The sequence below is a fragment of the Notechis scutatus genome, chromosome Z (assembly GCF_049901735.1).
Source record: "Notechis scutatus isolate UNSWTSFEM ecotype Mainland chromosome Z, rNotScu1.2, whole genome shotgun sequence".
Classification (NCBI taxonomy): Eukaryota; Metazoa; Chordata; class Lepidosauria; order Squamata; family Elapidae; genus Notechis; species Notechis scutatus.
The window spans coordinates 75,098,121-75,110,616 of NC_142025.1; the positions used below are offsets into that span (position 1 = coordinate 75,098,121).

The 12,496-nt window shown below is 42.4% G+C and overlaps 1 protein-coding gene across 7 annotated transcripts in view; it reads right to left on the bottom strand.

The window, feature by feature from the left end:
* EZH2 (enhancer of zeste 2 polycomb repressive complex 2 subunit) overlaps window positions 1-12,496 on the bottom strand; it is an 89,937-nt gene that overhangs the window by 31,496 nt on the left and 45,945 nt on the right. For all 7 annotated transcript variants that reach the window (XM_087947032.1, XM_026681931.2, XM_026681929.2 and 4 more), the window contains one exon: window positions 1,440-1,680. In XM_087947032.1, the coding sequence (XP_087803158.1) occupies window positions 1,440-1,680 (241 nt within the window). The remainder of the gene's footprint in view (window positions 1-1,439; window positions 1,681-12,496) is intronic.

Below are 12,496 nucleotides of genomic sequence, written 5' to 3' on the forward strand. Positions count from 1 at the left end.
TTGCCACTAGTTTAAGAGTCTCCAGCCTCAGAGGGAGATGGGGAGGGGTCAGCGTTTACAGAACTGTCAACTTGCAACAGTAAGAGATGGAAGGGACATTCAGGTCATCTAGTCTAACCCATTACTCTCACAACAGAGTATAGTATTCCTGATACCTATCCAATCTCTTCTTAAAAACTTTCAGTGATAGGGCACCCACAACTTCTGGAGGCAATTTAAATTTAAAACCTACAAACTACAGTAATTTATGTTAATCTCCAAAATAAAAACAAGGAAACACAACAAAGCATTATAAGCTTTGTGTAATGCTGGCTAGTTTAAAGGCAAATGCAATCACACTTTATCTTTAAAGGAGCATACTTACATACACAATAGTTTGCAAAGTAGAGTACTTAAAAACAGAGCACTTCCCAATGTGTTTGTTTGCAAGCACTATAGAGCGGTGATGCCACAGGTGACACGCAGAGTCATTTGTGCAGGTACGTGACCCAGCCAAACTTACCTCACTGTGCATGTGCGTGCCTCCCAGCTGATTTTCGCCTGTTTGAGGCCTTTTTCAGCCTCCCAGAGGCTTGAGGGGAGCCTCTGCAGCTTTTGGAGGCTGAAAAACAGGCCTGTTTGGTCACTTCCTGAAATACCGGGCCTGTTTTTCGGCCTCCAAAAGCTGCAGAGACTTCCCTTGCACCTCTGGGAGGCTGAAAAAGCCTCAAACGGGCAAAAATCAACTGGGAGGCAATGCAGGGAAGGGGGCAGCATGAAGATCACATGCGCATGGGGGGGCGCACACATTAATTTTTGACACAGGAGCCCAAAAAGGTTAGCCACCACTGCTATAGAGTAAGAAAAAAAATGTTTTTAATACTTACAGAAGCAAATCTAGCACTCCAGTCTTCAAGCCTGGGCCAAACAAGAGTTGAGCAGTACCAAAAAAGCAAAAACAAACCAACATCGGCTCGGTTCTTGTTTGACCATGTGACCTGGGACAAAAACAACAACAACCCTGCCAACTTCAACGGCCCAGGCAAATCACAGAATTAAAAATGGCTGCCACTGCAGCAGAGACTGAATCCAAGTCACATGGCTACACAGGCCTCTTTTTAGTTGCAATTCTGAATTTCTAACGTAAGTACCCTTTCTGAATAATTTTGTTTCTGTGAAAACTTGCTAAATAAATATTCATACCCAGGGATTACCTGTATTTGTGAATTCTGGAAGATGAACAATAAAGGATGACTATACTATAGAACCCAAAACATGATAGTTCAGGAACATTTCTTACAATGAAAAATTAATTTCATTATTTTCAAAAGCAGGTAGTGTTCTTTTTCAAAAGCACAGGTAACATAGCTCTTCAGTAAAACAACTGAACTTTAATCTAATATTTCTAGCCCAACATAAACACTTTTAACAAAATTAGCAACATCCCACAACTGTCTTACCAGAGGAACTTGAAGTCTCATCTTTTTTCTCTTCTTCTTCTTTATCATTATTTTCACCTCCAGTTTCAGTTCCAGCTTCTCTGTCACTGTCTGTATCCTTTGATTCTAGCACATTTATGGTTGGTGTGCTGGGCCTACTGGTATTATTTGGAAGCCTTCCCCTTCTGCGACCTCCTGGGCGCTTTGGTGGTGTTTTTATTCTCTCAGCAGTCAAAGCAGCAGCAAACTCTTTAGCTCCTTCCTAGCAGGCACAGAAGTATTTCAGGATATAGGAAAATGCATAGAAAATAGAGCCTTACTAAAATGTGGTTTAAAAAACATTGGTTAGAATAGAATAGAATAGAACAGAACAGAACAGAACAGAACAGAACAGAATAGAATAGAATAGAATTCTTTATTGGCCAAGTGTGATTGGACACACAAGGAATTTGTCTTGGTGCAAATGCTCTCAGTACACATAAAAGAAAAGATACATTGGTCTGGTATTAAAAGCAAATTGATATGTTAGATCAGAACTACAAGTAAGATTGGAAATCATAAAGGTAAATATAATGAAATTATAACTAAAAGTTTTAAAAATCTGATTTATTCCAGTCAGTTCCCTTAAGAATTCTGTACGGTGGCCTGATAATTTTTATTATCAGAAAGAAAAATTGGGGCTTAATAGGTCATGCTTCAGATTCTATCAGCTAGGAAAACAATGAAATTTGTCTGCATTGTTTGGCAGATATTTAATTAAAGATGAATTAGCAGATCATTACACGAAGGATCAGAGTAGATCTGGCAGTGGCAAAACCCATGATTGATCAGTTCAGTGTCCTATTTCGGGACATCATTTGTAGAGGGATAGGATATTATAACTCTAAAACTGTAAAGGGAAGAGCATTAAATCATATTCCAGAAAACGTCCAGGAATATTTGGAATAAATGAGAAGCTTAAATATATTAAAGGTCAATAAATCTTGATTGATGGACTTAGTTTATTTTAAAATTCTATGTTCTCTATTCACTGTTTCATAATTTCTATGGCTATTCTGGATAATTTCTATGGCTATTTCTGGAGGGAATATCAATATCAATAGCACTTAGATTTATATACCACTTCATAGTGCTTTAAAGCCTCCCCCCAAGGGGTTTACAGTCAGCATACTTCCTCTAACAATCTGGGTCCTCATTTTAGTGACCTCAGAAGGCTGAGTCAACCTTGAGCCAATCAGAATCAAACTCCTGGAAGTGAGCAGAGAGTTAGCCTGCGATACTGCATTTTAACCACTGCACCACCACTGCACCTTTCAATAGCCATTTCTAACTTTGTTTTCCTACTATTTAGATTTATCTAAATTTCAATCATTATTACTAGAAGCATCCCACCAGTGATCAAATCATAGTTTAAAAATATCACATTTCAACACTAAGGAGGTTCAATTCTGAGGAGACCTGTTACAACTGAAGCCTTGGGTCCACTGCGTGACCATGGCCCGGGAAGACACTGCTGCGGAGTGGATAGTCTCCCTCCACAATTATGGATGCAGCAGCGCTCCTAAGCTTTGACTGATTCATGATGGCCATGCACAAGCGGTTTGAAGACCCACTCCCCCAACACAAAGGCCAAACCTGCATCAAAACCATCAATCAGGACCATAGGGGGTGGCAGCGTACAACCAAGAGTTTCATGAACTGGCATGCTGGCTGACCAACTGGCCGGAGGTCATCCTAATAGAGTGCTTTCAAGATGGGCTTAACAACAAGGTATACAACATCTGTATCTCACAGAGAGCCCCCTGTATTCTCCACCAGTGATATGTGCTAGCTAAAGAGGTGGGTATAACCTGGCTGGTCCCAGTCAAAATTTCCTGCGGATGGAGACGTTTTCCTCTTCCGGTGAAGGTAGAAGCCCAGAGAACACCAAGACCTAACCTCAGCCCCAAATGATGACCTCTGGATGCTTCAAGTGCAGGAAGGAAGGGCACCGAGCCACTGTCTTGCCAAAATGACCCCAAAGACTGGTGAAAAGGTGGGAAAAGCCACCCCAAGGCACTGCAAAATGGTGTTAGAAGAAATTGAAGTCATTGAGTTCTCTCCTCTTGACTACAGGGAGCAGAAAACTCCAACCACCCAAGAGGAGCAAAACTGACTCTGATGATAATCCCCCTGGTAAGTTGCCCTGTGAACCCCATCACCATCACAGTTGAGCTGAATGTGCCATTACCAAGCACCCAGAGGAAGGAGTTAATCTTACTGGACTCAAGCTGCATGAGATGCAGTTCTGAGGTGGTGGAAATATTAGGACTCAGACTCTTGACAGTTAAGGGTACCCATAGAATTTTGCCAGCTAGATGGGACAGGGGAACCCCAGCTCACTTTTTAATGGATCTAATCCTTAGATCTATTTGCACAACAATTCTAGTGGCCATTTCTCAAAAAAGACATTGAAAGCTAGCCAATTGCCCAGTGTGTGCATTGGCCAAAAGATGATGAGGGAAACTCATGGGACTACTGCAACTATGGCAAATCCCCATGCCTCTTGGAAAGAGATCTCTATGGATTTTTGTAGTGGAACTGCCTGAGAATGCTGGAAACACCATAATGTGGGTGGTTGCTGACTTGTTCTCAAAACAAGTCCACTTTATCCCTTGTTCAAAGAACCCATCAGCCTGTATCTTAGCTAAGCTATTGGTGCAGCTTATTTACAGACTTCATAGTATTTCTGATCGAATTATCTCAGATGGGGGGGTGCAATTCACCTTGTGCTTTTGGTGCAAATTTTTGATACTCATGGGGACTACCCCAGCCTTAAGCTCCTCCCACCACCCCTAAATGAATGGGGGGGGGGTGCAAAAAAGCCAACTCAATATTGAACAGTATCTCAGATACTACGTTAATTATCAACAAGATAATTAGACTGATCTTTTACCATTTGCAGAAATGGCAGATAATAATTCAGAGCATAATGGCAGCACCAGATTTATCCCTTCAAGGTAGTTTCGGGTCAGTTCATAGGAATCCCAGAACTAGCTAGCTTTGGACAAACTCCAGAACTCCTCATTACAAGAATGGATACAACTACAAAATATGTGGCCAATAGGATTCAAAGCTTGAGGAAGTGCAAGAAACCTACAAATGGCAGGCTGATAAAAGATGTGCCAAACTAAAGGAATTTAAAGTGGGAGACAGAATATCTCTCTCCACAAAAGTACATAGAGTGTATCCAATGATTAAAAAAACTGGGCCTTAAGTACATTGGTCCCTCCCGAATTAACAAAATTATCAACTCAGTCATGGCACAATTGGAATTGCCCAAAAACCTGTAACAAATTTAGCCTGTACTTCATTGTAGCCAAACCAAGCCTCAAGAATTCCAAGCTTCAAGAATGCCAGCCTTGGGAAAGGAATTTACACTGGTGCCTGAAGCACTGTGTTCCCAAAACATGAGAATGAGACTTATTTGAACTGCTCTCCCAATGGAGAGGGTTTTGGACATTGGGGATTGCTTTCAATATACGACTTTCGCACTGTTTTTCTTCAGAGCTTGTCTCATCCCAGAGGTGGTATTCAACCGGTTCTCACCGGCTCGGTTGAACTGGTAGGAGTGATTTGGCATGGGTTGCTGAACCGGTGGTGACCCCTGGCTGGCCATGCCCCCGAAACGGATCGCCCAGTCACCCGCTTGCCCCAGTCGCTCTCCTAGCTTTGCTTACCACGTGGTGGCTGTGGCGCAGCTCAGGCAGATATCCCAGGGCTGCTGCACATGTGCACTGCGTGTGCAGCTGCTACAAGTGCAGTGCACATGTGCAGCAGCCCCGGGACATCTGCCTGCCTGCCCACTCTCCTGGAGAAAGTTTTCTTCCTTCTCCCGGTGGATGCGCCTCTTCCAGCCCGGCCCAGCCAGCCAGCAGGTGGGTGGGGGGATGTCCCGGGGCTTCTCACCCCGCTTATCGCGATATGCCTGCAGCAACCCCTCAGGCCGACTGAGCCGGGAGCCGCCGTTCCCAGGCTTCTACTCACCCGTGCTTGGTCGACGCCTCTTCACCTTACCTGAAGCGGCTGGTCCTGCCCCCCCTCCCCTCCATCGCCTGGCCTGAGAAGGTAAGGGCGATGGCAGGGGATAGCGAAGCAGCCGGGTCCCTATCTTCCCCCCTGTTTCTCTGTGTCTGTGGGTGTCTATGTGTGTGTGTGTGTCTCTCTCTCCCTCAAAGCCGTGGCTGGACTTTCCTTGGTGCTTTTTGCTACTTTCATTTCTTCTTTTTGGAATCCAGACTGGCTGAACAAGGATTTCCAGCCACGCTGAAAGCATCCCTTCGGGCAACCCTTCTCCTCCTCCTTCTCCTTACGTGTGTACGCCACCCTCCCGGACCCGCTACGGCCGCTGGTTGCAAGAGGAGGAGAAAGGTTGGCCGAAGAGACTGGCTGAACAAGGATCGACAGCCATGCTGGAAGCATCCCTTCAGGCAACCCTTCTCCTCCTCCTGGTGAACTTCAAATAAAACATAAGGTGACACCAGTCACTACTGGCACATGGAACATATGCACACTTCAAGACAACCCCTCAGCAGATCAACCAGAAAGAAGAACAGTCCTGGTCATCAGAGAACTTGCAAGATTTAACATTGATATTGCAACCCTGTGTGAAATTTGTCTAGCCAACGAAGGTCAGCTCACAGAAACAGGAGGCAGTTACACGTTCTTCTGGTATGAACGCAGCAGTGATGAACGCCGCAAATCTGGAGTTGGCTTTGCGGTTAAGAATCATCTTGTCCATAAACTTGCCAGTTTTCCAAAGGGCGTAAATGACTGACTCATGACACTGCATCTCCAACTACCGAGAGGAAAGCAAGCCACACTGATCAGCACCTATGCACCCAACAATGACAAATCCGGATGAAGTAAAGGACAAGTTTTATGAAGATCTCAATGCTCTATCATCCATGAAGCGACTGACAGGTTGACTCTTCTCGGCCATTTCAACGCTAGAGTAGGATCCGATCACTCTGCTTGGGATGGCATCATTGGAAAAAATGGAATTGGTAAATTAACAACAATGGCCTATTACTACTGAATACATGTGTGGATCACAATCTGATCATCACCAATCCATCTTCCACCTGCCCACTCGCAAAAAGACATCCTGGATGCACCCTTACTCCAAGCACTGACATCTTATGTCATTGTGTGAAGGAAAGACAGACAGGATGTAAGGGTGACCAAGGCCATGCTGAGTGCTGACTGTTGGACTGACCACAGACTCAATCTCCAAATTAAGTTTTCACATCAAGGCAAAGAGACTCCCACAGGGAAACAAAGCTGTGATGAAATAGATCTATGTCAGTAAATTGAGGAACCCCAACACAGCTTCACTAGCAGAAGATCTTGACAACCAACTTTCAGAACTGCAATTAGAGGGAAATGCTGAGAAGAACTGAGAACGCTTCCAGGATATTGTGCACTCTTCTGCACTAAGGTCTCTTGGACCCTTAAATAGGAAACATCAGGACTGGTTTGTCAAAAATGATGAAGAGATCAAGGTCCTACTTGCTGAAAAGCACCGCCTTCACCATACTCATCAGAACAACCCGTCATTAACAGCTAAGAAAAATGCCTTCAACTCTTGCAGGATTGTACAGAGCAAGCTTCGCAAGATGCAGACTCCTGGTTGAGTGCCAAACAGATGAAATTCAGAAGTTTGCTGATAGAAGTGATGCCAAATGGTTCTATGAAGCCCTCAGATCCTTGTACGGACCTTAGCCCTTAGGGAGCTCCCCTCTACTGGACTCAGATGGTGCAAAGTTCATTACTGAGAAGACTCTGATTTTACAGTGTTTGGCTGAGCACTTTCAATCTGTACTGAACCACCATCTTCCATCTACAACGAGGCAATAGACAGAATGCCCCAGGCTGATAGCAACTACAGCCTGGACGCCCCACCATCAAACACTGAAACTCTACAGGCCATCAGTCAACTGTCTAGTGACAAGGTCCCAGGATCTAACACAATCCCAGAGGAAGTCTGTAAGGATGGTGGTGCAGTACTTGTCGACAAATTTACTTAGCTGTTCCAGTCTTTATGGAATTAAGGATCCATTCCTCAGGAACTGAAAGATGTGTCCATCGTACACCTCTACAAGAACAAAGAAAAACGAGGAGTCCGGTTTGAAGTCTCTTCGGCGACACACAGAAATCCGCGATCGTGCGAGGTTTCGGTCTGGGCTCACCGCTGGAGCGCCCCGAGCCAGCTGATTTCGGGGCTAAGCCACCCCGTAGAGGTGGTGAAGAAGGGGGAGACTGCCAGCAGGGTTGAGGAGAGCCGCATCTCTCCTCCTCAGCTGGCCATTACTCCCTTTCCCGAAGGTGGTTGCAGCGGTGGTCAGAAATGGCCACCTCAAAGAACTCGACTGGAAAAGAATGTGCAGGAGGAAGATAAGAAGTGAAAGTTTTGGCTGACCGGGTTAAATTGTAAAAGCAACAGCTAAGGTACCCTGGAATTTAAACTTACAAAAAAATAACATCGCTCCCAAAGAAGAGTTGGAAGCAGCGAAGGAAAGTGAAAAGGGAAAGGTTTGGGTTTTTTTTCTTCTCTCTCCTTCTCTATACTGACAACTAAGAGACTTAAATAAGAAATTGGAAAAATCCGCTTTGACATCAACAGGCAATTAAGCTGAAAATAAAACAAAATGTCAAAGGGATAACAAAGATTTCTGGACACTAAATTTTTTTTTTCATAAGCAGGAAGGGAGAGAAAAAGAATAAGGGCAGGATCTGGAAGAGGGAGGAGACTGCCTGGAATTAAAAAGAATCTACAGTAAAACTTTAACAAGACTTCTAAAAGATACATTTTAACTGAAACTTTGTAACTAAACAGTAACCCCAGGAAGAGAAAGTGGAAAAAAAAGAGCAAAAAGAAACAGCTTGCGTGTATTTGGATTATTTGGTGATCTTTGGATTCTTAGTTATTACATTTGAATGACTAAAATTAATCGGGTGGTTGTTTAAAAATTTATACAATGGCACCACTTCTGGACGAATTGAAAATGGAACTTAAAAAATACAAAGAAGGTGCGCAAGAAGGGAAGGGTTCTTTTGGCTTTGTTTTTCAATTCTTAGAAATGGAGATTTGGAACTATGAGAAACAACAAGAAACGTCTGCAAAACAAGAAGACTGGGACAACGAAGAAGCCATCTTTCATGAACAAGCAATTCTATGTGGGGAAGAAAAAGGAAATGGGGGAAAGAGAATGGAGAATTTAAGACTTAAAAAAACAACCAAAGAAAAGAAAAATAATTCGAAAAATAAGTATAATACTGGAAAGCAACAGAAAAGGGGAATACAGAAGAGAGAAATAGAGGTAGAGAGACAAGGGGGTAAAAAGGGGAGAGAGAAGAAGAGAGGGAAGAAGGAAAGGATAAGATGTTACAAAGGACCGGAACAAGATATAGAGAAACAGGACCTATTTAGAGATAATGGGTGAAAATCTAACTGAAAAAGGGATTCTGTAAAGGTACATAAGATTGTATTGTTATATTAGTAATAGAAATAACTTTAGAAAATTGGAAACAATGTATGATTAAAATGAGGGATAAAATAGTTAGTGTAATTTAGTGAAATGTTTGTTAATAAAATAAGTGAAATAAAATAAATGAGAAAATTGAATTAGGAAGGAGCAGGAACATTTTAATTAGTTAATGTTTTATAAAATATAAGTGAAGGGGGAATTAATTATGGAAAGCTTATAATTGTCCCCATAGAAGTATGATATTTAATTGAAAAGTAATGTTAAAGAAGTTAAGATTTTAATGAATATTAATATTAATGATAGAATTGAATTGAAATGGAATGTGTTGTTTTAATTACATATATTTATAATTTTTTCTTTCTTTAAGAATATAGTGTGTATTTTAAGAATGTACCAAGCAGAATCCGAATGGAAGTTATGTATTATATTGAATGTTAAAACTCTAGGGTATATATTGAAGCTTAAATAAGAGTTAAATGGATAAACTTAATAGATATAAAGGTGTCATACTCCAATCAGTAATTACAGGAGAAATTTTGTTTAATGAGAAAAGATAATAGATAATTGAAACAGCACAGACAAAAAATATAAATATAATGATTTGAATTGAGATGAGATAATTAAAATATTGAGAAAATTAAAAGAGGGGAGAAGCTATGCAGAAAATATAAAACAGTAATAAGATATGGAATAGAACATAAAAATGAGCATGAAGTTGAATTTGTGTCTGTACGAAGAAATGTAACCCGGGATTACGCTACTTTCAAAAAAGATGTTTTATTTGTATTTTTTTTTTCTTTGTGAAAACTCAAATAAAATTTACAAAAAAAAAAAGAAGAAAACTGACGAGTCTGCGACAATCAAAGATGAATATCATTGCTTTCTATCACAGACTCCTCTGCCTGACTGACCACCTGAAACAGGGTTTATTACCTGAGACATAGTGCGGTTTTCGCAAACAGCGTGGCACATGATCTTTGCAGCTTAACAGCTCCAAGAGAAGTGTGAAGAGCAGAATCGTGAATTGTACACCACCTTCATGGATCTCACCAAAGCTTTTGACATTGACAGTCATGAAGGTCTGTGGCACATCCTGTCAAAGTTTGGGTGCCCTGATAGATTCATCCTGATGGTACTTCAGTTCCACAACAGCATGACAGCTCATGTTCTGGACTGAGAAACTTCAGAGGCCTTTCCCGTCACAAACAGCGTCAAGCAAGGGTGTGTGCTCACACTGATCTTGTTCAGCATGTATTCAGCCATGTTGTCAGACACCTTCAGAACAGTTCCTTGATAGTCAGCCTGAGATACAGGATGGGAGACTGTTCAATCTGCGAAGACTCCAGGCTGTCACCAAGATAAAAGAGACTGTGCTACAAGACCTCCTTTTTACTGATGACTGTGCTCTGAATGCTGGATCAGAGCAGGAAATGCAAGCCAGCATGGACAAATGCGCAGCAGCATGTGACAACTTCCTCATTAGTACAAAGAAGACCAAAGTGATGCACCAGCCAGCTCCAAATGCCCAATACTAAGAGCCCCTCATCATAGTGAAGGGACAAAAGCTGCAAGCAGTGGACCAATTTACATGCCTTGGTAGCACCCTCTCCTGTGCAGTAACAATTGATATCGAGGTCAACTGCAGAATCTCCAAGGCAAGCTCTGCATTTGGCAGGGTACTGACCAACACGTGGAATAAGCCTTGCTACAAAGCTCAAAGTCTACTTTGTGCTAACTACTCTAATGTATGCCAGTGAGATTTGGACTGTATATAAGAGGCACGCTAGGCAATTGAACCACTTCCACACAACCTGCCTCCGAAGACTGCTGAGGATCTGGTGGCAGGACAAGATGCCAGACTCAGAAGTCCTCTCCAGAACAGGCTTGCCATCAGTTTACACCCTGCTGATTAAAGCCCAAACATTCTGGGCAGGTCATATTGCAAAGTTGCCAGACTACCACATCCCAAACAGCTCCTCTATGGTCAGCTGTCTCACGGAAAGTGATTGCATGGGGGACAAAGGAAGTGATACAAAGACCACTGATAGCCTCTCTCGAGTCTCTGGATATCAACATCACCTCCTGGGAAACCCTGGCACAAGATCGATCGACATGGCACATGTCGATCCACCAAGGCTACCAGACATTTGAAGACAGAAAGACAACCATAACACAAGAGAAGTGAGCACTCCATAAAGCCAGAGCTGCAAATGCTGCGATAGTGGTGCCCACATATGTCTGCCTAACATGTGGCAGAATATTCCGTGCCCATATAGACCTTACCAGCCACCTGCGGACACACAGTGGACAGTCCACAACCCGTTAGATGTCAAGATCCTCTTTGAAAACATTGAACGAACATCAACAGTAGTTGGGAGGGAAAGTAACTTAAAGGCTTGCTAATTATGAATATTTACGCTTACATCATCTATTTACTACCTGTGCATTGTGTATGATTATCATTTTCTCTTCCTTTCCTGAAATGTACAGATATGAATGCATCCTTTTGTCTGCAGGAATCCTTCGCATTATTTTCTGGAGGAAAATTCCTCCATTGTACTCTGAATAAATAACTGCAAAGAGCCTTAGGTATTATTTTTTTGGTTCTGCATCTAATTCCATAGAAACTGGTGTCAGACATGGGATGTATAAACTTCCAGGTTTGAACAGGGACAACAAAGGTGAGTGCTGCAAGATTGATCCCATATCCCTTCCCACTGCTACATAAGGACATTGTTTAGGTATATAATGCAATGGTCTGTGTGTAAAGTCAATTTTGGCTAGGGAGGTTTAATTAATATATAGGATCCCTTCCATTCCAATTGTCTGTCATTCCTGGTCCTGTTGCAACTGAGCAATGACCAGAGATGTCCAGAAAGCAATTTGGCTTGGGAAGAATGAGTGTGACCTTTCTGTGTCGAGTAGAGACTGAGCCCCGAGGCTCTGTTCAAACTCCCTTTTTTCCTATTTTCATAATGAATGAAATTGTCTAAGCTGATACTAGGGCAGGCAGGGAAGCGTATAAGGGTGCTTGGGCAGACCTATGATTGATGAAAGAGTATTTGCCTAACAGATAAAGTTAATGTGGCCTAGGGTTGGGAATGGGCCTAATGTCCTCACTCACGCCTCCAGTTTGTGAAAGAAATGGAGTGTATAAAATTGAAACAGATCTTTAAATGCTGTTCCTCCCCAGTCAGAAGAGAAACGGCCTGAGACATGAATCCAAGACCACAATAATTGATTGCAGAATAATTGCAGAAAAGGAAAAGAATACCCTCCACGGTCAGAGGTCATACAATCTGAATAGAAATATATAAAATATCTGGGAGGAAGGCAAGTGGAAAATTGCAGTCCCAAGGTGTCTTGCAGGAGACTCCACAGGCTGGTTTATGAAACATCAATGTGGACTGGATGTGGTTAAATATATGGAGCAATGGAAATAATAAAACTTAGTGGTCATATTGTACATAGGAAAATTGATCCTGGACTCCTTTCATCAGAGGAGACGTGGTTGCAGTGGGACTCCTTTTGACACAAGGCTTCTGAGGG